At 41.5% G+C, this 22,506-nt stretch overlaps 2 protein-coding genes across 2 annotated transcripts; one reads left to right on the top strand and one right to left on the bottom strand.

Moving 5' to 3' along the window:
• Positions 1-1,521: 1,521 nt before the first annotated feature.
• On the top strand, positions 1,522-8,087 carry eif4g2a (eukaryotic translation initiation factor 4, gamma 2a). Its single transcript, XM_069655760.1, has 19 exons — positions 1,522-1,623; positions 2,444-2,569; positions 2,681-2,783; positions 2,879-3,010; positions 3,116-3,182; positions 3,274-3,425; positions 3,551-3,661; positions 3,741-3,923; positions 4,079-4,220; positions 4,339-4,502; positions 4,592-4,702; positions 4,897-5,007; positions 5,093-5,197; positions 5,284-5,499; positions 5,580-5,838; positions 5,926-6,130; positions 6,254-6,462; positions 6,657-6,778; positions 6,960-8,087. Exons 6-19 carry the CDS (start codon positions 3,342-3,344, stop codon positions 7,023-7,025), a joined length of 2,088 nt encoding a protein of 695 aa, XP_069511861.1. The 5' UTR covers positions 1,522-1,623; positions 2,444-2,569; positions 2,681-2,783; positions 2,879-3,010; positions 3,116-3,182; positions 3,274-3,341; the 3' UTR covers positions 7,026-8,087.
• A 680-nt stretch (positions 8,088-8,767) lies between these two features.
• ctr9 (CTR9 homolog, Paf1/RNA polymerase II complex component) lies at positions 8,768-16,614 on the bottom strand. The gene is made up of 23 exons (XM_069663921.1): positions 16,490-16,614; positions 15,467-15,565; positions 15,104-15,343; positions 14,895-15,012; positions 14,723-14,812; positions 14,211-14,467; positions 14,009-14,116; positions 13,689-13,925; positions 13,310-13,528; positions 13,039-13,222; positions 12,850-12,938; positions 12,574-12,759; positions 11,915-12,002; positions 11,688-11,836; positions 11,480-11,596; positions 11,260-11,405; positions 11,082-11,153; positions 10,645-10,780; positions 10,365-10,520; positions 10,115-10,269; positions 9,958-10,036; positions 9,730-9,842; positions 8,768-9,639 (listed from the first exon to the last, which is right to left on the bottom strand). The coding sequence occupies exons 1-23, from the start codon at positions 16,532-16,534 to the stop codon at positions 9,117-9,119; spliced, it is 3,606 nt and encodes a 1,201-aa protein (XP_069520022.1). The 5' UTR covers positions 16,535-16,614; the 3' UTR covers positions 8,768-9,116.
• Positions 16,615-22,506: the final 5,892 nt, after the last annotated feature.

Raw genomic sequence — 22,506 nt, 5'->3', positions numbered from 1 at the left:
AAAAAACACAAGTGTTCGGTACATCAACAGATTAATCTTAGATGATCAGTAATCATTGAGTTATACCAGAACATTTATACATATCACCACAGAGAAAAAAACCTCTGGGCATGGTGGCTGACATGCTGTTCTGTACAGAGTAGATTGCGAAATTATCATGGTTTTATTTTCTGTATGTGACGTCGACAAGGTGGGACGATGACGTTTGCGACAGCCTCCAAACAAAAAGCGGCTTCCGCGTGACGTCGACGAACAGTCAGCATTCTTTCTTCTCAGAAGCCGGTAGCTAACACCGTTAAGCCGTCGTGTTTTAAAAATATAACAAACCCTTCGAGGTTTTTACACGACATTTTAGGCTCCTTTTTCTATTCTGTCTTTATTTTTTTATCTCTTGTCGCCAAGACAACAGTTAAACTGACGTTCCTTTTGTAAAGGTAAGATAATTTTGTGTTTTCCTTGTCCGGCTAACGCTAGCTAACCGACTAGTCCTGTTGAAGTTGGTCTTGGGTTGATTATCTTGTCACACATTATCATGTGATATATATGTAGGTTTTCAGGTTTAGCTTTAACTGACCTCATTGATAATTCCAGTTTAACCGAACTGTCAGTATGTTAAGTAAAACCTGGCCTGATTTCAAGAGTAATCGACAGCTCGTTAGCTGTTAGCTTACCGGCGGCCTACAGAACAAAACCCCTCCAGATGTCGCTGTGTGCGGACATCCGGTGTCTGAACAAAGACCCCATGAAATCAGCTGATAGGTTTTTCTTTGCTGTTACAATTAAAGTCACATTAAAGCTGCACTCATCTAGTTAAGTTTAGAAACTAAATTCTATTTATAGACAAAACGATTTGACCGCATCTGCGTTTAAGCTTTCCTGTTAAACCTTACTGTTAGGGGCTTTGAGCCAGACGTGTTAGGACAACCTATTTAATAGTAGTATTACAATTTCTTTAATGTACAAATCAAATTTATCATCGATGACACGGGTTACAAAAGCCTGAAAGTCTGATCTGGCCAAGGCACATGTTATCCAGGTCTTGTGTCGACATCGGTCTTCCCCTATACGTATCCCGTAACGCTACCCTCCGTAAATTGGGTCAGGTTAGATAAGGTAAGCTTGGGTCACTTCGGTTTACGTTAAATTCTGCTTAAGAGTCTAAGAAGAAAACTGGTTACGGCTCAGGGTTGGGTTAAGGAAACGAGAATAACAAACAAAGCGATTGGGAAACAGACGTTGTAATGCCGCTAACGTAATGTGCTAGCATCACGCAGTACCTTAGCCTGCTAGCTAGCACTGTCCCAGTTCACTTCAGTTCACGGACACGTGTAAGTTAGAAACTCGTGTTCTCAACAATTTTACCGGAATTGATTAACATTATATGAAATTAAAGCTTCCGTGCCAGTTGTTATTATCTCCTCGTTGTATTGTGCTTGATTGCCGCCCAATGTGTTTGTTACCGTCGTACAGCCATTAGCTCTCGGCTAATTTGTGACTGTGTCTGTCTCTACTTTCAGGTCGCTTTTCCTGCCCTACTCCCGGAACATTATTCTTTTCAGATATTCTTAGTCAAGCCGCCAAAGTGGAGAGTGTCGTTGCACCAGGGGGTCCTTCTCGTTTCAGGTACTAAACGCATCACACTTTCCCTATTTATATTGAGAACCTCTCCAACAGCCCACTAAAAGCCTTATGCGCTAATTTCTTTATGTTAAGTTAAATCCCTTTGTCCTTTTTTGTATCGCAGTGTAGGGGGAGGAGGTGGGGGTGCACCTCAGCACTTTCCCAAGACTGTCGGCAACAGGTGAATTTTCAAAATTTTCCTTTTACATAGAACAAGTAGTTGCGAGTCTTTATTATATATTTCATCCATATGCCGCTCCACTGGGCTTAAATTGCATCCCCACATATACAAGTCTTTTGTCAACGCATTTTGGCAATTACTTAAATACTTTTTGGGTCTACACCCTGACAGGATAGTTCCTGTTTTCTTAGAATAAGCTGCTTACCTTGAAGTTTAGATATTCTAAGTTTGATAACCTGCTACCTATTCAACAACTAGTAAATATTTGTCATTTTTCTCATTCAATTTAAGCATAGGCCAACACATGGCATGTTTACAGTTGAGCATCCCTAGGCAGGAACCACATCAATGCAAGTCAAATTGTTGCACCTTACAGCAAACCTTTCTGGTCAAAAATGCATGAAACAAGATGAGAATATGTCCATTTTAGCACACATGAAAAATTGTAGTAAAGCAGCAGATACTGTGTGAAAATGTGACTTCTGTATGTTAACTAAAATCTGCGTGGTAACCAGATCGGATTCTAGTGTTATTGCTGTAAGGTGCAGCGGCCTTTGTAACTAAACCAAGATATGGGCAAGATAACTGCAACACAAGGTCATAAATATTTGTATTTTAACATTGACTTGTTTTGTGTTCTAGCGAGTTCCTGGGGAAAACCCCAGGTTCTGGCGTTCAGAGATGGGTACCTTCTCGAAGCACTAGACGAGATGCCAGCACCTCCAAAGAGAAAGGGCAAAATGATTCAATCTTCAGAAAAGTGAGAGGGTAAGTTTCCATAAATTCGGAGTAGTTGCACAGATCTTATTAGATTCTTGCAGATTCAGTGTTTTGTGTTGTTGTTGTTTTTTCACATTTTTTCTCCCGTGTCTTCATCAGCATACTAAATAAGCTGACTCCTGAGAAGTTTGACAAACTATGCCTGGAGCTCCTCAATGTGGGTGTCGATTCAAAACTTGTCTTAAAAGGAATCATCCTGTTGGTGAGTGTTCTCTTATCTTCCTTGTGTATTATTTTATCCTGAGTATAATCCATTAAAATGGCCACAATTTGTAATTTCAATGTCTTCTACTTCAGATTGTTGACAAAGCCCTCGAAGAGCCCAAGTATAGCCAGTTGTACGCTCAACTATGTCTACGCTTGGCCGAGGATGCACCAAACTTTGAAGGCCCATCAACAGAAAGTCAAGCAACACAAAAGCAGAATACTGTAAGATTTAAAAAAATATTTCTAACCATGTGATTTGCACAATATGACCTCATTGTAAAACTTTCTGGGATTTCTTGGTGTTGAACAAATTATTTTTGATTCCAGACCTTCAGAAGACTTCTGATTTCCAAGCTTCAAGATGAGTTTGAGAACCGCGCCAAAAATGTTGAACGTAAGTGAATACAATTCTATTTGACTTGTTTACAAAATACAGGCGTTCATGCCTTTTTTGATTTTAATTGTTCCTCTTTTGTCCTCTGTAGTCTTTGAGAAACATGACAGCCCACTCACCTCTGAGGAGGAGGAGCAGCGTGCCATTGCAAAGATCAAGATGCTGGGCAACATCAAATTCATTGGGGAACTTGGGAAGCTCAACCTCATCCACGAATCTATCCTTCATAAGTGCATCAAAACAGTACGTTTTTGTACTTTTTCATTGTTGGATGAACTCCTCAACCTATGTGTTTAACTCATCAGGTTAGGCTACCTGTCTGATAGTTAGCGGCAATTTGTATTGAATGTTCTGTTTACCTTTTTAAGCTGCTGGATAAGAAGAAGAGAGTCCAACTCAAGGATATGGGTGAAGATCTGGAATGCCTCTGTCAGATAATGAAAACAGTGGGACCTAAACTTGATCATGACAAGGCTAGGGTGAGTAGGTCTTCAACAAAAAACTCTCTGGGGTTTAATGTCTTCGTTCCATGTAATAACAAATACATTCTTCTTTCAGTCTTTGATGAATCAGTACTTTGGCCGCATGAAATCCTTAACCAACAACAAGGAACTGCCAGCAAGGATTCGTTTCCTGCTGCAGAATACTGTGGAGCTGCGAGAAAACAAATGGGCACCCCGCAAAGCTCAAGTTGACAACGGACCAAAGACGATCACACAAGTTCGTCAGGATGCAGTTAAGGTTAGTTTACCATGTCGTCTTTGAGATGGACTGTGTTGGAATGGTGATGGATGATAATAGTCTCAAGAACTCATCAAGCTGCTCAGTTCTATACGTGTACTGTTCTAGCATTCCCTAGTCAGCCTGTATCCTTAGACTCTGACTTTGCATTGCAGGATTTAGGGGTTTTTATTCCACCTCCAACCGATGGAATGAGGAATGATTTCTTCATGGAGAACTCCTCCTACCTGCCAACAAGGATTAAGTTTGACAGAGAAACACTTGGTGGACTGGCTGATATGTTTGGACAAATGCCTGGTATGTTACAGCTCCTCCCCTATTTGATAACGGAAAGTAACAATACTGCCTTGATGCAGTTTTTATAAAAAAGATCCATCTTTCTACAATATGTTTTTTTTTTTAATTTTTTGTATAGGGTGTAGCATCGGTACAGGTCCAGGAGTCATTCAGGACCACTACTCCCCTACCATGGGACGTCACCGCACAACCCCGCACTACAGTGCTCACATTGCAAATGGTAATGGTGCACACCAACCTCAGTATGAAGCAGGAAGCAAGCCGTACATAAAACCAACCCAGGTACATACTTTACATCCACATTTTAATTTCTCAGAACATTGAAATGGTCTTTCGTTCCTAACTTTGAATCCGTGAAATCTCTTTCAAAGGGGCAGAATTCACCAGTTTTCAGCCATAAACAGAATCACTCATCAGTGCAGATGCAGTCTAAAGATATGGCTCCACGATTCAGCAAGAAAGGGAAGGTCAATGCTGATGAGGTACGACCCTGTACATTATATGATTTTGAATGAATGTTTTGGCCTCTTGAGTTTTGTATCTTGGGTGATGTAAGGTTGCATTGAAATTGATACTACTTTTGAAATGTTATGTTAATAAAATGTTTTTCAGGAAATGTGCATTAGTGATATAACAGTGCTGTAATCTTATATATTTCCTGTTGTCACCCATCCAGATCAGTCTGAGGCCCGCACAGTCGTTCATTTTGAGTAAGAAACAAATGCCGAAGCTTGAGGCACAGATGACTATGAGGCCTCCGAGCACCCAAGGTCCCCTACTAGGACAGGTAGCATATTTACTTTAAATATTTGCAATTGATGGTAATCGCAGGTTCATTTTGAACATGTATTAATTTATCTTTCTTTGTTTAGTCTCCACAGCTTGGCCTGAAAATCAATCCTCCTCCTATTCAGGAAAAACCTGCCAAGTCCAACAAAAAAGCTCCTCCCACAAAGGAAGAGTTGCGCAAAATGACGGTGCGTTTCTGAGTCTCAGTGCTTCCTTCATGCACAATATGCTATTTGTCTAGTATGCCATATCTGACTGCCCTTTTCTTTTTCAGGAGACATTGGTCGCTGATTACCTGAACAGCAAGAACATCGATGAGGCCGTGAATGCTGTGAGGGAGATGAAGGCTCCAAAGCACTTCTTGTCTGAGATGCTGAACAAGATTGTGGTCTATTCCCTTGATCGTTCAGATGAGGATAAGGAGCATACAAGCAGTCTGATGCATGCGCTGTGCACAGAAGGCCTTGTCAGTGGTGAAAACCTGATGCAGGTAAGATTTAGTCAGAATGTGTCTCGTATGTAGAAATGAGTCTGTTGTTCAGCTCTAATCTTCCTGTTTTTGTTTGATAGGCCTTTTTGGGTGTTTTGGACCTGTGTCCCAAGATTGAGGAAGAAGTCCCGCTGGTGAAGTCTTACCTGGCACAGTTTGCAGCACGTGCAATCATTGCGGACCTAGTCAGCATTGCAGATTTCGCCCATCATCTGGAGAACGGTGCACATTTCCCACTCTTCTTGCTCTGCCTGCAGCAGATGGTCAAACTGAAGGACCGTGAGTGGCTGACTGACTTGTTCCAGCAGAGCAAGGTTAACATGCAGAAGATGCTACCTGGTACGTCCAAATCCACTCTAGCTGTATGATTATTTTTTCAGTTAGTCTTCGGCACCTACTGACAGTTGTGTTTTTGTGCTCCTGCAGAAATTGACCAGAACAAGGACAGGATGCTGGAGATTCTGGAGGGCAAAGGTCTCAGCTTTTTGTTCCCACTGATGAAACTGGAAAAGGAGCTGCTGAAGCAGATTAAAGTAGATCCCTCTCCACAGTCCATATACAAGTGGATCAAAGACAACATCTCTCCTAAACTCCACACTGACAAAGGCTTTGTCAACATCCTTATGACCAGGTACAACACTGAACATTGTAGAGCTAAATATGTTTTGGATTGTTGTCAACCAAATAATTTGCTATATATAGGCAGAGATTGATTTCAACACAGTATTTCATTGATCGTCTTCTTGTGCAACAGCTTTTTGCAGTACATTGCTTATGAGATCAACCCTGATGATGATGAAGAGCAGCTTGCAGCGCCCACTAAGGAGCAGCTGGATGAGGAGAAGCAGCTGCTGCTGTCTTTCAAGCCAGTGATGCAGAAGTTCCTACATGATCACGTTGACCTGCAAGTCGGTGGGCTGTATGCCCTGCAGGTCCACTGCAACGCAAAGGGTTTCCCCAAAGGTGCACGCACGCACGCACACACACACACACACACACACACACACACACACACACACACACACACACACACACACACACACACACACACACACACACACACACACACACTTGTCTTTCACTGTAGTAGCTTTGATTCAAGTCAGAGCAGGTATTAAACTTTGGTTCAGAAAATTAACAGTTGCTCTCCTCAACAGGAATGTTACTGCGCTACTTTGTCAACTTTTATGACATGGAAATAATTGAAGAAGAAGCCTTCCTTTCATGGAAAGAAGATGTCACCCAAGAGTATCCAGGGAAGGGAAAGGCATTATTTCAGGTGAGTTTATTGACACAACTAAAGTCTAAAGTTATTCACATTACATGTGACGGTTATGTGCATGTAAATGTTATTGCCGACATCTGCTAGAAAACGTGAAACCAATTTGTGTGTTGTGCTTCTGTAGTGATCGGTTTATCATAAATGACTTTGCCTAATGGAGATATTGTGTTTGGTGCAGGTGAACCAGTGGCTGACCTGGCTGGAGACTGCAGAAGAGGAGGAGTCTGAGGGTGAAGATTACTGAGGGACAGGCCTAAGCCATGTGTAATCAGGATGCAATTAATTTTTTTTTTTTTTTTTTTCAAATTTTGTAGTTCTTTGTCTCCCCCCCCATCCCAATCTACCCCCTCCCCCCTTGTTTATGCATATTTCCCCAGCCACTGTTACAATTCATTCCACTTCGAAAGGGTTTTGCCAGATCAAGCCAGCATCACCATCTTATTGTATTTTTGCTTTATTATCTAATTTTCAATGGTATTGGATGTCCTACAGCAGATGTTTTATACATTTCAATCAACTTGGGTTATGTTTTCTTTAACAGTAGGCAGTATTGTGCAGGAAACTGTGCCAGCACCAAAAACCTGACCCATTGTGTCATCTTTTACATCTGGTAGGAGTCACCAAGTGCTGCCATTAACTTCAAAACTGTTTACAAAAGAGAAAAGGCTCTAACATATTGCAAAGAGACTTGTCTCATTTTTATCTGCATTTGTTTCAGTTTTTAGATGCACTTTGCTCAACATCATGAGTCGTTGCAATAGTAAGACACACTTTCCTTGATTTGTTGAAACGATCCTAAGTTGTGGTTTTCTTGTGCTTAAAAAGCAGACCACCATGTTGTCTGAAAATTCAATCTGGATTTGACGATGTCTAACAACAATAATGGCCTGTTTTGTTTTATTTGCAGTGTGATTTCAGTTACCTGCATTTACTTTAATGAATCAAGAGCTTTTTATGTAGAAAATTTTGTGCTGTTAGGAGTGAATCTGTGTGGCCTTTTTTTAATTTATCAATTCATATGGATATACCTCTAATGTATCTCGGACTATACTTGAATGTCTCGATTTAAACTTTGAGACAGCCAAAGCTTAGTTTCCTGTGCTACAGTTATTCGCCACTACGTGTGGAGATTTTATGTCTGTTTGCCATATTTGTCAAGTTTTTAAATGGTCTTTTATTATCTTCATGAAATTATACAGAATGCACTGTATGTGTACACTTCATTTGGAGCGTCACTGTAATGTTTAAGTGCAGGAGATAAGGGTGTACAACTACAGAGCAACCATGAATAAAGTTTAACGGTTAATTTCATTGTCCTCTGGATTCTTTTTCTCTCCCTGCAATTCCATTTTTAACATGCTTTACTTGTATACTAAGGTTTAATCACCCAACCGGTCATATGGGTCTGTGTGCCATTTTAAGAAGTCCATAATGTTTCTTGTCTCGGGTGGAATGACCCGCCCTTTAATAGGACTTTACACGTAGACTAACTTCCTTTGAAACTCCACATTTGTGAAATGTCTCCAACTGTAATGCGCACACATTTATGCAATACACCAAAGTCCTAATTTTTAGTTTAGTCATGCTGGGTTGGCTCAAATAATTAGAAAAACTTGACTCCATAAGTACATAGATTTTCATTCAAACATATTTATAACTATGCAACAAGGACAACTATTCTAAACCCCCATTTAAGAGTCAATATTTGATCATAATGCTGTTATATGAAACTATTTTTAATTGTAAATATTAAATCAAGTTATTGTTAAATCAAACTTTAGGGTCACAAGTTGGCTGTTAAGTTACGAGACAAACTATATAATATCAATTTAACACTTTAGTATGTTGTGTTCCACTACATTTTTATCTTATGACTTTGTTTACACCTTTTCTGCTTATTCATGACATTTCACAACGATGAAAACAAAATCATGTTTGTAGCAAATCCCCCAATAAATTAAAGCAACAGGAGAAAGACAATTCTGTTTATTTTTTTTATTGACATTGTGTTGAAGCCTCTTTCCTCTTTTGGGTCAGTGTCTAGTCTGACCATCTGAGACAGAAAAAAAGAACATCTTTATTTCCTCTGTTAAGTATCTCATCTGTCTTTAACAAAACATCTTTAACGAAGCACAGCGTCTGTGAAAAAACATATCCTGTAAGACGTGAGGAAAAGATCTTAACGCTGTGCCAAAACAAAACTACACTTTTCTAGGCTAATTCAAAGATATCATACGGACAGAAATCCCTGCTTTTTATAGAAAACATAGAAATGCAGATGGGGGGAGTTTTCCTGGCATTACATCGGCAAAGTCTGTGATTGAGATTTGAAGATTTAATCGCTGTCGTCATTGTTGGAGCCTTCGGGTTCAGAGCCACTCTGACGGCGCGGGGAGCCCTCATTGTCTGATCCAGCTTCAGATCCCCGGTCTGATCCTCGTTCTGATCCACGGCCTGATCCACGGCCAGATCCACGGCCTGATCCACGGCCAGATCCACGGTCAGATCCACGGCCAGATCCACGGTCAGATCCACGGTCAGATCCACGGTCAGATCCACGGTCAGATCCACGGTCGGACGCTGCTGCGGGCGAACCTGGCCGGGATTCGTCGTCTGATCCTGACCGACTCCTCTTGCTCTCATTGTCGGACTGCTCGGAGTCGGACTGCCGCTGCACCCTCCTCTTCTTCACTGGACGGTCGCTGCCGGAGTCGTCATCCCCGGAGCCTGCAGAGCGCCGAGGGCTTCCCGCCTCGCTGCCGGACCGGTTCCTTCCTCCGTCTGAGTCGCTGTCGGACGCAATGCGCTTCCTGTGGCCGCCCTCTTCTTCAGATCCTGAACCGCTGTCTCTTTGTTGTCTGTGTGGAAGAAGAGCACTGATCAGATGTCTGTTGATTTTAAGGCTGTCAGCATTTTTTGAAGGGTCACGCAACAGTTTCTGCTTTTACCTGTCTTCAGCTATTTTCAGGCCATCCTCATCTGAAGAGGAGTCAGAAGACGAGATGATAGCCTTCGACTTGATCTTTCCTTTGAGAGATGGTGGCAGACGCTCAGGTTGGGGCTAAAAAAAGAGAAAGATGTTTATGTTTTATAGAAATAAATCCTGAAAATATACTTCAACAAGGATTTTAAGCAAACATTAATCATGACAGAAGAACAGAAAAAAAGAAAAGAACCTTTTCAATCCTCTTGCGTTCTTTGGGTTTACGCTGCTTCTTGGGTCGAGATGATCCTTCCTCATCATCACTAGCAGGTCTGAATTACAACATTGAATTTAAGTATCTTATGACCCCTGTTCAGTGCTGAAAATAAACTACAGTGAAGCACACTTACTTCCTCCTCTTTTTGCGTGACCTCTTCTCTCCATCCTCACCCCCCTCTTCCTGCTCGCTGCCACTGCCGCCCCTCCTCTTCTTCTTCTTCTTCAATGGCAGGTCCTCGTCAGAGTCGTCGTTAACAAACTCATCCATGTCGCCTCCTTTCTTACGCTTGGAGATTCAAAAAGAAGGAATTATGTTATCAACGTTACATTCAGAGGAATTGAGAGTTCGCTGATGAGTCTGCAAGCAGTGCTAACACTCACACGTCCCCCTCCTCCACCGCCTCCCTTCTTCTTCTCTTTGGCCATTTCCTTTGACCCCTCTGCGAAGGTGAGCAGGTTCTTGGTCTTCTCCACGTACAAAGCTCTCTGCTCCAGGAGCTTCTTCTGTTCCTCCACTTCTCTGCTCCGCTTTTCCTCCTAACAAGGTTTGAGTGTGACAGAGCACAAACAATTAATCAGAAGAACTTTGATTTAAATCTGAAGTAATGCTAATATATTTCCTAGTCATGTTACAGTTGTTCGAAGGTAACACCAAAAGTACCTGTTCTTTCATCAACTGCTGGCGCAACTGGTCCCTCTCCTGTTCTTGTTTGGCCCGCATCTCCTTCTCCTCCTCATCCTGCTTTCTGGCTCTCGCCACATGGTACTGAGCCTGACTCAGCAGGTCAGAGCACTGCCTGTAATCCCACAACACACACATACCCAAGATATATTAAGCTGCGCTAAATGAACACAGCTCTAAAACAAGCACTCTGTAATTAAAGTAAATACGGACCAGATACTGACAAACTATTAGTATCTGCTAATATTAGCTCCATATGGGATACTTGGCTTTATGTAATATACTATAATGTGCATTGGTTTACAAAATAATAATAAATACAGACCAATGTGTATGATATATTTTGTATCAGCTTCAATTAAAAACAGAAACATTGGGTGTGTATTAAACAGTGTTGAGAATACATTCAGACTGACCTGGCCTCAGAGGCAGCAAGAGCCAGGTCAAACCTCATCTTGTCTCCAGCCTTGCTGAGGTAGCTGAAATACCTGTGTGAGGAGGAGGAGGAGGAAGAAGAGGAGAGAAAGAGTTGAAATTGCAGGATAATTTTCCAGGACAGACAGTGAGGAAGAGGCGTAAATCAAGCCTACTAACCTGTGAGCCAGCTCCAGCTCTTTGACAGCGCTGAGCACAGCCTTCAGGTTGCTCTTCTCGTCTTTCAGCACCAGGGTGGCCAGCCTCTGAAGCACCAGAGCTACGTTGAACATCAACACCGTGTCACTGGGCGCCACGTGACGGGCCTATGGCAAAAACAACAAGTTATTATCCCCTCATTTGTAGCATAAAATAAAAGCTTTTCATCTTGTCTTCTTACCTTCAGCAGCATCTGCTTGCACTCTTGGAGTTTCCCACATTTGAAGAGCGCCCTCGCGAGGTACAGCAGCACCTCCGTGTTCTGATATTTGTAAAATTTCTTCAGGCAGTTCTCATACTGTGGAGCAGAATAAAATACTTAACTGTACAGAATACGAACACTAAACAAAGACAATATTTTCATACATACTGACAGGTGAGGCTCTTACCATCTGCACAGCGCTGATGTACTGCTTCTGTTCCACGTAGATGTGAGCCAGATTCAGCCAGACGTCACTGATGTCTGCTGTGGCCTCCCTCACCTGAGCAAACACGTCTCGAGCCTCTCTGAAGTAGCCCTTGTGGGCCAGGACGGCGCCTGGACACATGATATTTATGTTTAAAAATTCATGCAAATACAGTAGAATTAATTAAAACAGAGTAAAGCTCAACTGACCGATGCCATTGGCAGCATAGAGGTTCTTGGCGTCATTTCTCAGGACTTGTTTGTAAATCGCCAGGGCTCGATCCTGGTGTCTCTTTTCCTGTCAAGACAAAAAACACATATATTCCATTTAGGGGTCGACTTTTTGCCTGCACACATAAAATACACTGTTAATTTACACAGCAGTGACAGCATTGTCAGGTGTTTTCATTCGCCCAAGGAACTGCAAGTTCATACAAGTACTGATCCCCGCCACAGAAGGGATCCACAGCAGCACAGCTCTGCTACAAGTCTGTACTCAGAAAATAAAAAAGAAATGTCCTGTTGCTTAAATTCACTATGTTATGTCTTGAACCTGTTGAACTTTCCAAAGTGTGTAAAAAAATGCCTGCTGAATTTAAGCTGAGTAGTTTGATGCAGTTGGGTTTTGGCTGTTTATGTACCCAGAAATCATGACTTCAAAGTCCTACTTAAGATAATCAAGAACTACACATCGGTGTTTAACTGAATATTTAAGATGTCTACCTTAGGTTTAGTGTTTTCGTTATAGTTTGATCTAAGCTCCTGCCTCTTTGTGACCCATTTTTATTGGTACATTCTGCATCTAGTCAAACTTCCAGTTTGTTCATTTCTTTAATCAGTTTACTTAAAAAAAAAACATCTGTCTGCACCTTCTCCCGGTCTCTGGTTGGCTGGTGCAGAGTCTGCAGCCACACGTTGCCCAGAGCCAGCATGGAGTATGTGTCGTTCTGTGTGGATGGCTGCTTCAGAATACGCTCAAACTTCTTCTGACCAGGACCCCATTCCTGCTTGGCCAAGTGAAGGTTCCCTATCAGGGACCAGGCATCCGGGTGATCCTGCACCAAACAGAGCAAACAATTAGTTTGACATGAGGTTTCACTGAATCCTGACATTATAACATCATCACTCATGAGGAGACAAATTACCTGATTGATCTGCAGAGCCTCTTTGAACCAGTCTGAAGCTTCATAGAAATTTCCTTTGTCACGAGCCATCGCTCCAAGACGCAAATAACCTGCAAGAGAAAAAAAAAAAAACATCAAGTAATTCATCACAGTGACCAAAACACTTTTCCTCTAGCTCTTTCTATTTATGGTTAAATGTTGCATGCTCACAGTCCACATAGTTAGGATGCTCTCTCAGGATGTTTTTGTAGAGTTTCTCAGCTTCGTGGAATTCGCACATTGCCTCGTACAGACGGGCCAGATTGTAGGAGGTGGTGACAGAAATGGCGTTGTAGTAGTGCTCGTCATGCTCTCCCTCAGCCTTGGCCCGGTCCAGAGATGCAAGAAAGTATTTCTGCAGGAGAGAAAACGTGACCCATCGTTGAAATACAGCTGTTTTATACATGTTTAAATATGAGCTGTACTGTTTATTCACAGCTACCTTTGCCTCTCCGAGGTTGCCCAGTCTGAAGTGAAGAGCCCCCAGGTTGTTGAGGATCTCAGGGGGAACGTCAGCCTGCACCTTCTCCTGCAGGATGCGGGTGGCTGTGCCGTATGCGGACAGGGCCCCTTGAATGTCAGTCTGCTCGAGGATCTGAGCCAGCTCGATCCACGCCTCCACGTCATCTGGGTACTGCTCTGTCACCTTCTTCAAATGACCCTAAGGGACAAACACAGGATATGTCTCAAAATAGGACAGTTCTGCACATCAGTCAAGCTGAACTCCAGATACATTTTTGAGTGTTGTGGGATCAGCAAACATCTTAATAATAAGCCTTATAATAACATCTGTGAAAATATCATCTGCACAGGACACTTACTTTGGCGATGTCTCTCTTTTCCTGATCGTCAGATGTTGCATACAGAGACCCCAGGATTTTCATAGTCTCGTAGTTGTTGGGGTAGGCCTTTAACACTTTTTCGAAGCACTGTGATGCGTTCTCTTTGTCTCTTCTGTACACATACATCTGTCCCAGGCCAAAGAAGGGCAACACAAAGGTGGACGAGGCGAACTGAGTGGCCTGGTAGTAATACTGAAACGCCTGGTCATAGTCCTCCTACAAAGAAGACAAGAATAGAGATGTCGGTGATGTTAAGTGACAACACAGTAAGCAAACCTGTGGATCAGTCAGGATCTTACCTGCACATGAAACGAGCGAGCTAACTGGTAGCAGCTCTCAGCCTGCATGGCCTCCACTTCTGTGTTATGGAAAGCGTGAAGAGCCAGATGCTGCACTTTGCTGTAATCCTAAAAGGTAAGCAGAAAACAAACAGATGTGAATAACAGTAAGATGACACTCGGGTTTAATGTGGTGTCGATATTTCTCAGACAACCAGATTACCTTTTTGAAGAAGAAGTGGTTGGCGAGGTGGTTCAGCACCATGGGATTGCTGGGGTCAATGGTGTAGGCCCGCGACAGAAGCTGCACTCCGTTTTTGATGGAATCCGCCTCCTTGTTGTTGAGCTCTAAGACGGCCAAACCGACAAGAGCTCCCACACACTTTGAATTCAGCTCCAGGGCTCGACCAAAGGCCAAACGAGCCTTCTCCAGTTTGTTGAGCTTGACAAAACAGTGGCCCATGCCCAACCTTACCTCAGCTAGAGAGACAAGAACAGGACAGAGAAAAGATGGTCATCAGAATCTCTTTATGAGATGTGAGATACAGTGAACAGCAGCAGGAGATTATTTATATTAGCCAGTATCTAACATTTTTGCCAGCTGCAATAACATATATTAAGCAAACACTATCAGGCAATCTTCATTTGATTGTAAATTTAAAAAAAAAAAAACAGCTGTTGGCAGAAATATCACAAGCCGACTGATTTTGAGGATGATACGGATAAGGTGTTTACCTGGGCAGCCGGGATTTGTACGCAGAGCCTTTTTGTAATATGCCAGAGCTCCTCTGTAATCCTTTTTATTGAAGGAGATGCAGGCCTTACCTGTGGAGAGATAAAGGTGTCATTATTTCAATGAATTATTAACACTGGTCAATACAGTTTTCTATTTGTAAATTCATCTTGCCAAGCAAAGCAGGGATGTTGTTGGTGGACTGATTGAGGACGAAGTGGAACTGAGCGTCGGCCTGGTCCATCTTGTCCCCTTCCAGCAGGCAGAAACAGGCTCTTCCCAACAAATGGTTCTGAGTAAGCAAAGATCATATCATAGTTAAACATACTGCAGCTTAGTAGATTTACACCGCTTTTCTCACTCTGACCGATTTAGATTTTTACCTGATCATACATGATGATCTTGTCTGCCATGGTATAGAGCAGCGTGGCCTGCGTGATGAGCTCTTTCTTGGCATCTTTGTTTTTCTCTTTACGTGCTTGCTGAACATAGTAAGCTGCCAAGGTGTCCAGACAGGTCATCTGGTCCTTCTCATGGTCTCTGTAGTCGAGGTTTCCATCGATACGAGCTGCCTCTAAAAGCTTGACAAAGTCCTCTGTTTTGCCCTGCTTGTAGTACTCCAACTGGAAAAGACAACAATGCAAAGTGTAATCAAGTTTAATCTCTGGAGTGTTCTTAATGTACTCATTAAGCTAACATTTCTGTGAAGAAAGTAAGTACTGTCTGTGATAGCTTAACTGACTCACCGCTAAAGCGATCCATATGTGCAGCTGGGTATGTTCCTGCTTCAGGATACTGATGACCTCGTCTCCTTCAGGGAGCTGGTCAAAGTCAAGCTCAATAACCTGCAAGATACAATTTATTCATCAAGTCATTAATAAGCATCAACAAACTCATTCTCAATAAATCTTGTGAGTGTTGTACATGTAGTTTGGCAATATATATAACAATAAGTGCAGTTACAGAAAATCAATTTGTAAAATGTCAGAGTAATTACCTAAATAAGTTCAATGCATGAGTCAAATCTTCCTTTTTTTTTTGGATATTTAAATCTATAAACACGTTTTTCACGGATTCAACAGAAACCAATCTGTTTCACTTTTATCAGCTGAGTTTTGCCTTCACTTTTATTTTCACCCCCACACTATCTATATAAAATAACTATCTGCAAAAAGCAACAAATTTGCCTGGCAAATCTGTGTAAATCGATGTCACGATACAACATTAAAACGACTTCAATAGGGACGTATTTATCCACGTCACCCACTGCTGTCAAGAATTAAGATCCAGGTGTTTAATTACTTTTGTACACATCCTTATTTTAAAATGAATGTTTAACGATGCAGTAAAAAATACTAGCATGTGCAGTTGAAGCTTGAAAAACGACGAATATGATAAGATGGAGTTTAATTTTAGCAATTTCTAAAATAAAAAAATAAAAAATGTGGTCTGCTTCTCTGAGAGCAGTAGTGACAGTAAACATCACAATCAACTACTTTCTAACTTGTTTCAGAGCCTGAACTCATATTTCTGCACACAGTAATAAAGTTTGCTTACAATAGTACTGCACGTGTTTCTCCAACTATTATAGCATTTATGTTTCTTGGTTATCTTGTAAAATCAAACTAACGCTGACTTAAATTAAATGTACCGCTGTCTTGTACAGAACCCTTGCTAACGCTAGCTTGGATTAGCATAGACGGCTAGTAGCACAGCGAGCTAATAAAACATTCACAATAAATGAAGACTACATATTTGGCGAGTTTTACCTCATCTGTGTCCCGTAAAGGGATCTCAATAGAGCCCCGAGACATCTTGTGGGAGGAAAAATCCACTTGAAGTTAGATTTGTAAAAAATTACAAAATCCCCTGCCTGTTGTCTGTTGGTAGCTACTTCATGCGTCCGATAGGAAACAAACACACCGAAAGTGCAACTGAAAATTCGTCCGGCCGGAATGAAAGAGATCCAGGAAACGTTCCACCTGGAGATCAACTCACGATGCTCTTCGATGGAAAACGGTCGGTAATAATTGTAAAAACAAACCAAATATTTGCTTGAAAGTGTTTATTTTATATGTATATATTCTCCAGGAATACTTTTAGTGTTTTTCATGAACCCTTTTAGAATCCGGTGTTACAGCTGAAACTAAAGTAAATTAACAATATTGTGAAATCATCAGTTTCAGTAGCAACAGTTGTATTTTCAATGGATTAAAAAAATCTACTTTTACTGACGAGGTAAATTTAAACTATAACTCTACTGAAGCTCAAATTATGGAAGAAATGCTTGCCTGACTGTGCATTTAAAGTGTGTAAATTGTGAATTAAGTTAAATCCATTAAGTGCATCAAAGACTTCTGCAGGCCAGCTTTTTGGCAGCAGTGGGATGAGGTGGGTGGTAAAGGACGGGGGAGGAGAGGGGGGCTTGGGGATGTCAGCTGGTTTTGATGTGAAGCAGTGAAAACAGGCATAAGGACATCTTGAAGACTTGTTGTTTTACCATCCCAGTGAATCCAGGGGAAGACCAGAAAACCAATAATGAAAATGAAGCTCGTAATTTAAAGGACCTGACCAAGACTGAGAAGTAAGAATTTATTTTTAAGACTTGTTTCTCTTTTTAAAGTAGTACATAATAGCTAAAATACAGGTTTAGCAATTGTGTGCTCCTCTTTGAAAACGTGTTACCCTTTAAACAAATCTTTGACTATGAGAAACGGTTAACCTCACATTTTTCTAACCTCACATCGTAGATTCTTTATTAATTTAATTTGTTCTGTGTATTTGTTTGGACTCTTGGAATAATGAACAGAGGTTAAAATGTAGGCTATTTGATGTTTGTTTAATTATCAGGTCACCAGCACAATGTCTGATGGCAATGATGGTAAGTGTTTTAGTTATTTTGTTCTCTTATCAAAGTATCAAACAAATATTTGTGTATATACCGTATATTAACTTGCTTTAATTGTGCTTCCTGTGAATGAATGTACCCTGTCGTGTTTATCTGAACATGTTTAGTGTGGGACTCACCTGGCTGTGGGACGAGGGAAGTTCTGGAGGACAATAAAGACACTAGCGGATTCTCTGAACATGAACTCCTTGACATCATGTACAATACATGTAACACCTCCAACACAGGTACACAGGCTTATATTGACTGGTAAAATATGGATTAAGAAAATCATAAGATCTTTGAATCATTGTTTCTCTCTCCTCTTCAGGAGAGGTGTTGGCCTCCAACATCGTTCAGTACCTGCAGACAATGACGCATCAGAGTCCGGAGCAGGACAGACTGGCTGCCCTGCGTCGGCTTCTCGACCCTGACTGTCAGGACCCACATGTGAGCAGAGAGACATTTCACGTTACCATGAGGGAGTGGATCGCACAGTGCAGCCAGGACAGGTGAGACAAACTCGGATGTCATTTCATATTCCCAATAAGAAATACAACTTTTAAAACGTACCATGCCCATCAAAACAAATTATTAATGCATCTTTAGAAATTGTAAAATCAGACATATATGACATTTTTGCTTCTTCACATACATTTTAACTAATAATACTAATTTGCTTTTACTAATAGGAGAACTGTAGCTTGTAATTGAGTATTTGTACTGTTTTTCCTACTTTTACTTAAGCAAAGCTACTTCATCCACGACTGGTCCTCAGGCAGCAGCAATAGAGTCCATGTAGATTATTTCTAGACATGAAATAAGTTAATACTGTATAATCTAGAATAAATCCTGTGTATTTAGAGTAAATTGAATTCCTGCATTGTTTATTTTTTTCTGTAAGCTGTGAAAACGAATCTTTCCCCCTGTTTTTCAGTTCTGATGTGGACGGCAGCCAAGTATCTTGGCCCGACTCTTCTAAAGTGCCTGTAAACGGTACGCTTTAACTGTTTTGTTCAGATGTCTGAGAAATGTCTTAATCACATCAGACATCAACTCATAAAACCTGATTTACTTTCAGGTCTGGATTTCTCAGCTTCTGAAACCAAAGCTGCTTCCTCAGAAACCTTCCAGTGTTCCTGGTCAGTTATGCTTCTCCTTTAATCCCTGCATGTTTTTAACTCTTATATCAACATGAACATTTTGTCCAACTTCCTCTCTTACTGTTTGTTTGGCTTTAGTGATGGAAAGGATCTTTTAGGCACAGTGGCTGAACTGAAGCACGCTCACCGCAAGCTGAGCGAGCAGAACAGCAGCCTGTTGAGGACGGTGGCTCAATGTGAAGACATCAACCTGCAGCTCACTCTGGAGCTCACCGAGCTGAGAGCGAAGCTGGTCAGGTGAAGGATTAACTACAGTCTGCCTCAATTTACTCCACTTATATTATAGTAGGATTACACTGATGTATTCTGTATCAAAATAATACAAATTTGATGATCAGAAAGGAGCAGGGAGAACAAAAATTAACATCATACATTCCTTAAAAGGGACATACTTCCTTTTCATAAAGAGGACACAGAAGTACACGTACATAAACAAAGAGATCATAGATCAGGCAGTCTCATTCGGCAGACTCTCGTCCAGATCCTGACCAAAATACAATTCAATTTGAACAGGAAGCAAAATTTCACCCTGAGTCAGACCTCTTCCGTATGACACATTAGAAAAGAAGTCACTTATTACATCTCGTATGGAACTGTGACACTGTCAAAGTCTGCAAATTTGATTATTTAATTCATGAGGTGACTCATGCGTTCTTTAAAAAATATTAGGGAAGGGAACAGAACTAAAACAGTAACTGCCTGTCACGCAATGTACAATGTAGAAGAGTTATTTTAGGAGAGAAAACTGCACCACAGCGTCTTTAGTTGTGTGGATCAACCGTTACTCTTCCATTAGTTGAAATTTGGGTAAAACAACAAAAAATAGCCCTTTTTTAACCAATCTCTTGTCTGTTTTGGGTGGGAGCATACGTGGATAAAACTATAATGTCAGTTTTTCGTTGTTGTTGTTGTTGTTGTTTTGTTTAGTGCTCAGCGGTCATCAGCGAGATCCAGATCCCTGACAGAGGAACTTGAGGAGACGCGCCGGGCGTTTAAAGAGGCTCAAGAGAGAGCCAGCCGCACACAGACCAGCTGCACCAAACTGGTACTTCAAACATTTAATACTTCACTGATTTATTTTTAAGGCAACCATTTAGGTGTAACCTTTTTAAATCTTTAGGGCAATGAGGTCGAGTGCCTGAAGGTTCACATTCGGAGGCTTGAAGACAGGGTAATGTAGTCCCTTAATGGAAATCAAAATCTGTGCCACCTTCTTTAGAAAGCTAGCATTTCTTTTCATGCAAAAACATTGTGCCCAAACAGAATGAAAAACTCTCCTTTGAAAGGACGTGTTCTGAAGACAGCATCAACAAACTGAGGAAGGTCAACGCCGAGCTGAGGGTAGGTACAGACCAGTAAAACACTCTTCTGTTTGTCTCTGTGTTTGAAAAGAAAACTAAACATTGTAATGTTTCAGGCCGAACTTGAGGAAACCCTGGTTATGTTGACGATGAGAGACAGAGAAATCACAAAGGTTGGTCCATCTAGGTATTTTGTCAATTTACTATATTATAAAATATGTATACTTATTTTAACTTTGCTTTCAAATGTTCCTTTACAGAGAGAGATCATCATGGATAAGATGAAGAACTCTCATGTGGAGAATCACAACATGATTGAGGTATGTTGAACAAGGCAACACTTTGAATTTGAAAGCGTTTTTGTAAAGATGGAATTAAGTGATTATAATTGAATATCTCATGATATAGAGTAGAGAATATTAGGTTTATAACAAACTGGTTTCAACACTAATAAGCAGTTTAATTGCGAAAACAATCAGCAAACTTATCAGCTTTGTAACTACAGAATATGTAATGGGTAGGTGAAGATTTGAACTATGTTATATGTTGTATTGTGTTTATATTTAATGAAAGTTATTGTTCTGTTACTGTTATTTAACACATGAAATCTGTTCTGGTGTTGCAGGGTCTACAGTCAGAGCTCAGGAGGTTACAGGAACATTCGCATCAGGTTCTTTTGAGGTACTTTTAACAGATAACCCCTGTCTTAGGTAGAGCTTTGAACTGAGTTCTGCTTCCCCTTTATCTTCTGTGTTAGCAATGGACCTCTTTGTACATCACCAAATAAATAAGTGTAAATAAAAGTGTTAATATGTATATTAATGTATTCCGTGTAGATTTCTCTCTACATTTTATCATGGTCTTTCTTTGATAAAGGTGGGACAGATTTCATAAAGTATGATCAAAATCAACGCAGCACAGGGCAAGATTTTCAGATGTTAGTCTATACTAGAAAGATTGGATACTAGATTTCCCAAGATGCAACTCAACAGCATTTTCATAAGACCCTCTCTTCCTCTTTAATACTTTCAAACCCCAAATTCAAAAATACCCTGATTCAGACTTATGCCCAAACATTACTCCCCTAATGACATCATAACGGTAGGAGCATCCCGCTGACTTTTTGGTCAATTTTAAAGAAAAGATAATGATGATATCAAGCTTATGAGTATCTTAACAAAATTGTGCAGGAATTGCACAGTTAACACTTCTTTTTTGCTCCTGGCAGGTATGACCGACACTGTACTGGTCCTCAGAGTCTCTACGGTCAAGATCGTCCAAACCACCGCTCTCTGCAGAGCGAGATGCAGGATATGCAGCAGGTGGGAAAAGCTCAATGTCCAAACAGGTTATGTCTTTATGATGCAGATTTTTGACAGTGATCGTTTTATCGTCTCTCTCTGCGGCAGCATCACAGAGCTCTGGACGACATAAGCCTCTCATCCCTGCACAGTGATGATATTCAGAGCATCATCCACAGGATCAAGGCTGCAGAAATAGCCCACCTTCTCCACAATAAGTATCCCGAGAGGGTGAGGACACAGTAGACAGGGGATGACAACTACGGCCTGCAATAACATGTATGTGTGTAAATCTGTCTTGTATCTTGTCTCACACTCAGGACTCGGCTCCTGTAGAAACACAGGAGAGGCCTTTCCCTCACCGCCAGCAGCAACAGGCAAGCATCAAGCAGCAGCTTGTCAATGTGTATGTGAGTTTTTTTACCTCCCTTTGTCCTCTTATGGTAATGCACTGGATTTGTTTGATGTTAGTCTCTTTTCTGAGAAGCTTCCTCTCGCCTGTAAAAGGGGTGTCTGGTTGTGACAGTGAATTTACGGGCATCGCTGTTACGTAACCCATAGGAGAAACTATCTTCTGTGTTATCATGGCTAAGTGCTGTTTAAGTGCCCCTCCATAACTACAGACATAACTGTGTAAAGCAGATGTTTATGAAGCTGTGGTGGTGGTTTCAGGCTGCAGGAGCTGGAGCTTCACAAGGGTGTGTGGGAGGAGAAAGGGGAGAAGGTGGAAGAGCAGCAGAGGAGCAGGGAGCAAAAGGAGCAAAAACAAAGCCAGAGTCAGACTCAGGAGGCCAAGAAGGTGGCTGTGGTGAACTGGTGGAAAGCCCGCAGCGTAGAGGGGGCTAAGGCCCGGACAAAAGAAACCCAGCCGCTCCAGGAGCTCTCTGAAACACAAGCCAAGCTCCACAAAGCAGAGCAGACGATCACTGATATGAGGGAGCAGGTCCTCCGCCTGCAAACCTCTCTAAGATCTGCTCAGGAGTGTGTCGCAGAGCAAAAAAACACAAACAGAGCTCTTTACATCGACAAGGCAACCAACACTGAGAGAGAAGAGCCAGTCAGAGCTGTGGTGGAGAAGGCCGTGAAGGATCAGAGGGATGCAGCAGTGTCCACAGAGATCACAGGTGGAGCAGC

This window comes from Semicossyphus pulcher, unplaced genomic scaffold (genome assembly GCF_022749685.1).
Source record: "Semicossyphus pulcher isolate SPU_LCO1_2020_fin unplaced genomic scaffold, fSemPul1.0.p SCAF_1, whole genome shotgun sequence".
NCBI lineage: Eukaryota > Metazoa > Chordata > Actinopteri > Labriformes > Labridae > Semicossyphus > Semicossyphus pulcher.
This window is presented reverse-complemented; position numbering and strand designations above follow the sequence as displayed.

What these genes read in the sequence shown, in the direction of transcription:
- eif4g2a (XM_069655760.1), top strand. Translation starts at nt 3,342, where the DNA reads ATGCTGGGCAACATCAAATTCATTGGGGAACTTGGGAAGCTCAACCTC. An exon ending in TTCGTCAGGATGCAGTTAAG is followed by an intron (nt 3,924 to 4,078) that starts GTTAGTTTACCA and finishes TTTGCATTGCAG; the next exon opens with GATTTAGGGGTTTTTATTCC. An exon ending in AGGGAAAGGCATTATTTCAG is followed by an intron (nt 6,779 to 6,959) that starts GTGAGTTTATTG and finishes TGTTTGGTGCAG; the next exon opens with GTGAACCAGTGGCTGACCTG.
- ctr9 (XM_069663921.1), bottom strand. Translation starts at nt 16,534, where the DNA reads ATGTCTCGGGGCTCTATTGAGATCCCTTTACGGGACACAGATGAG. An exon ending in AGATCATCATGTATGATCAG is followed by an intron (nt 15,013 to 15,103) that starts GTAAAAATCTAA and finishes TTGCTTACTCAG; the next exon opens with AACCATTTGTTGGGAAGAGC. An exon ending in AGGCTCTGCAGATCAATCAG is followed by an intron (nt 12,760 to 12,849) that starts GTAATTTGTCTC and finishes TGTTTGGTGCAG; the next exon opens with GATCACCCGGATGCCTGGTC.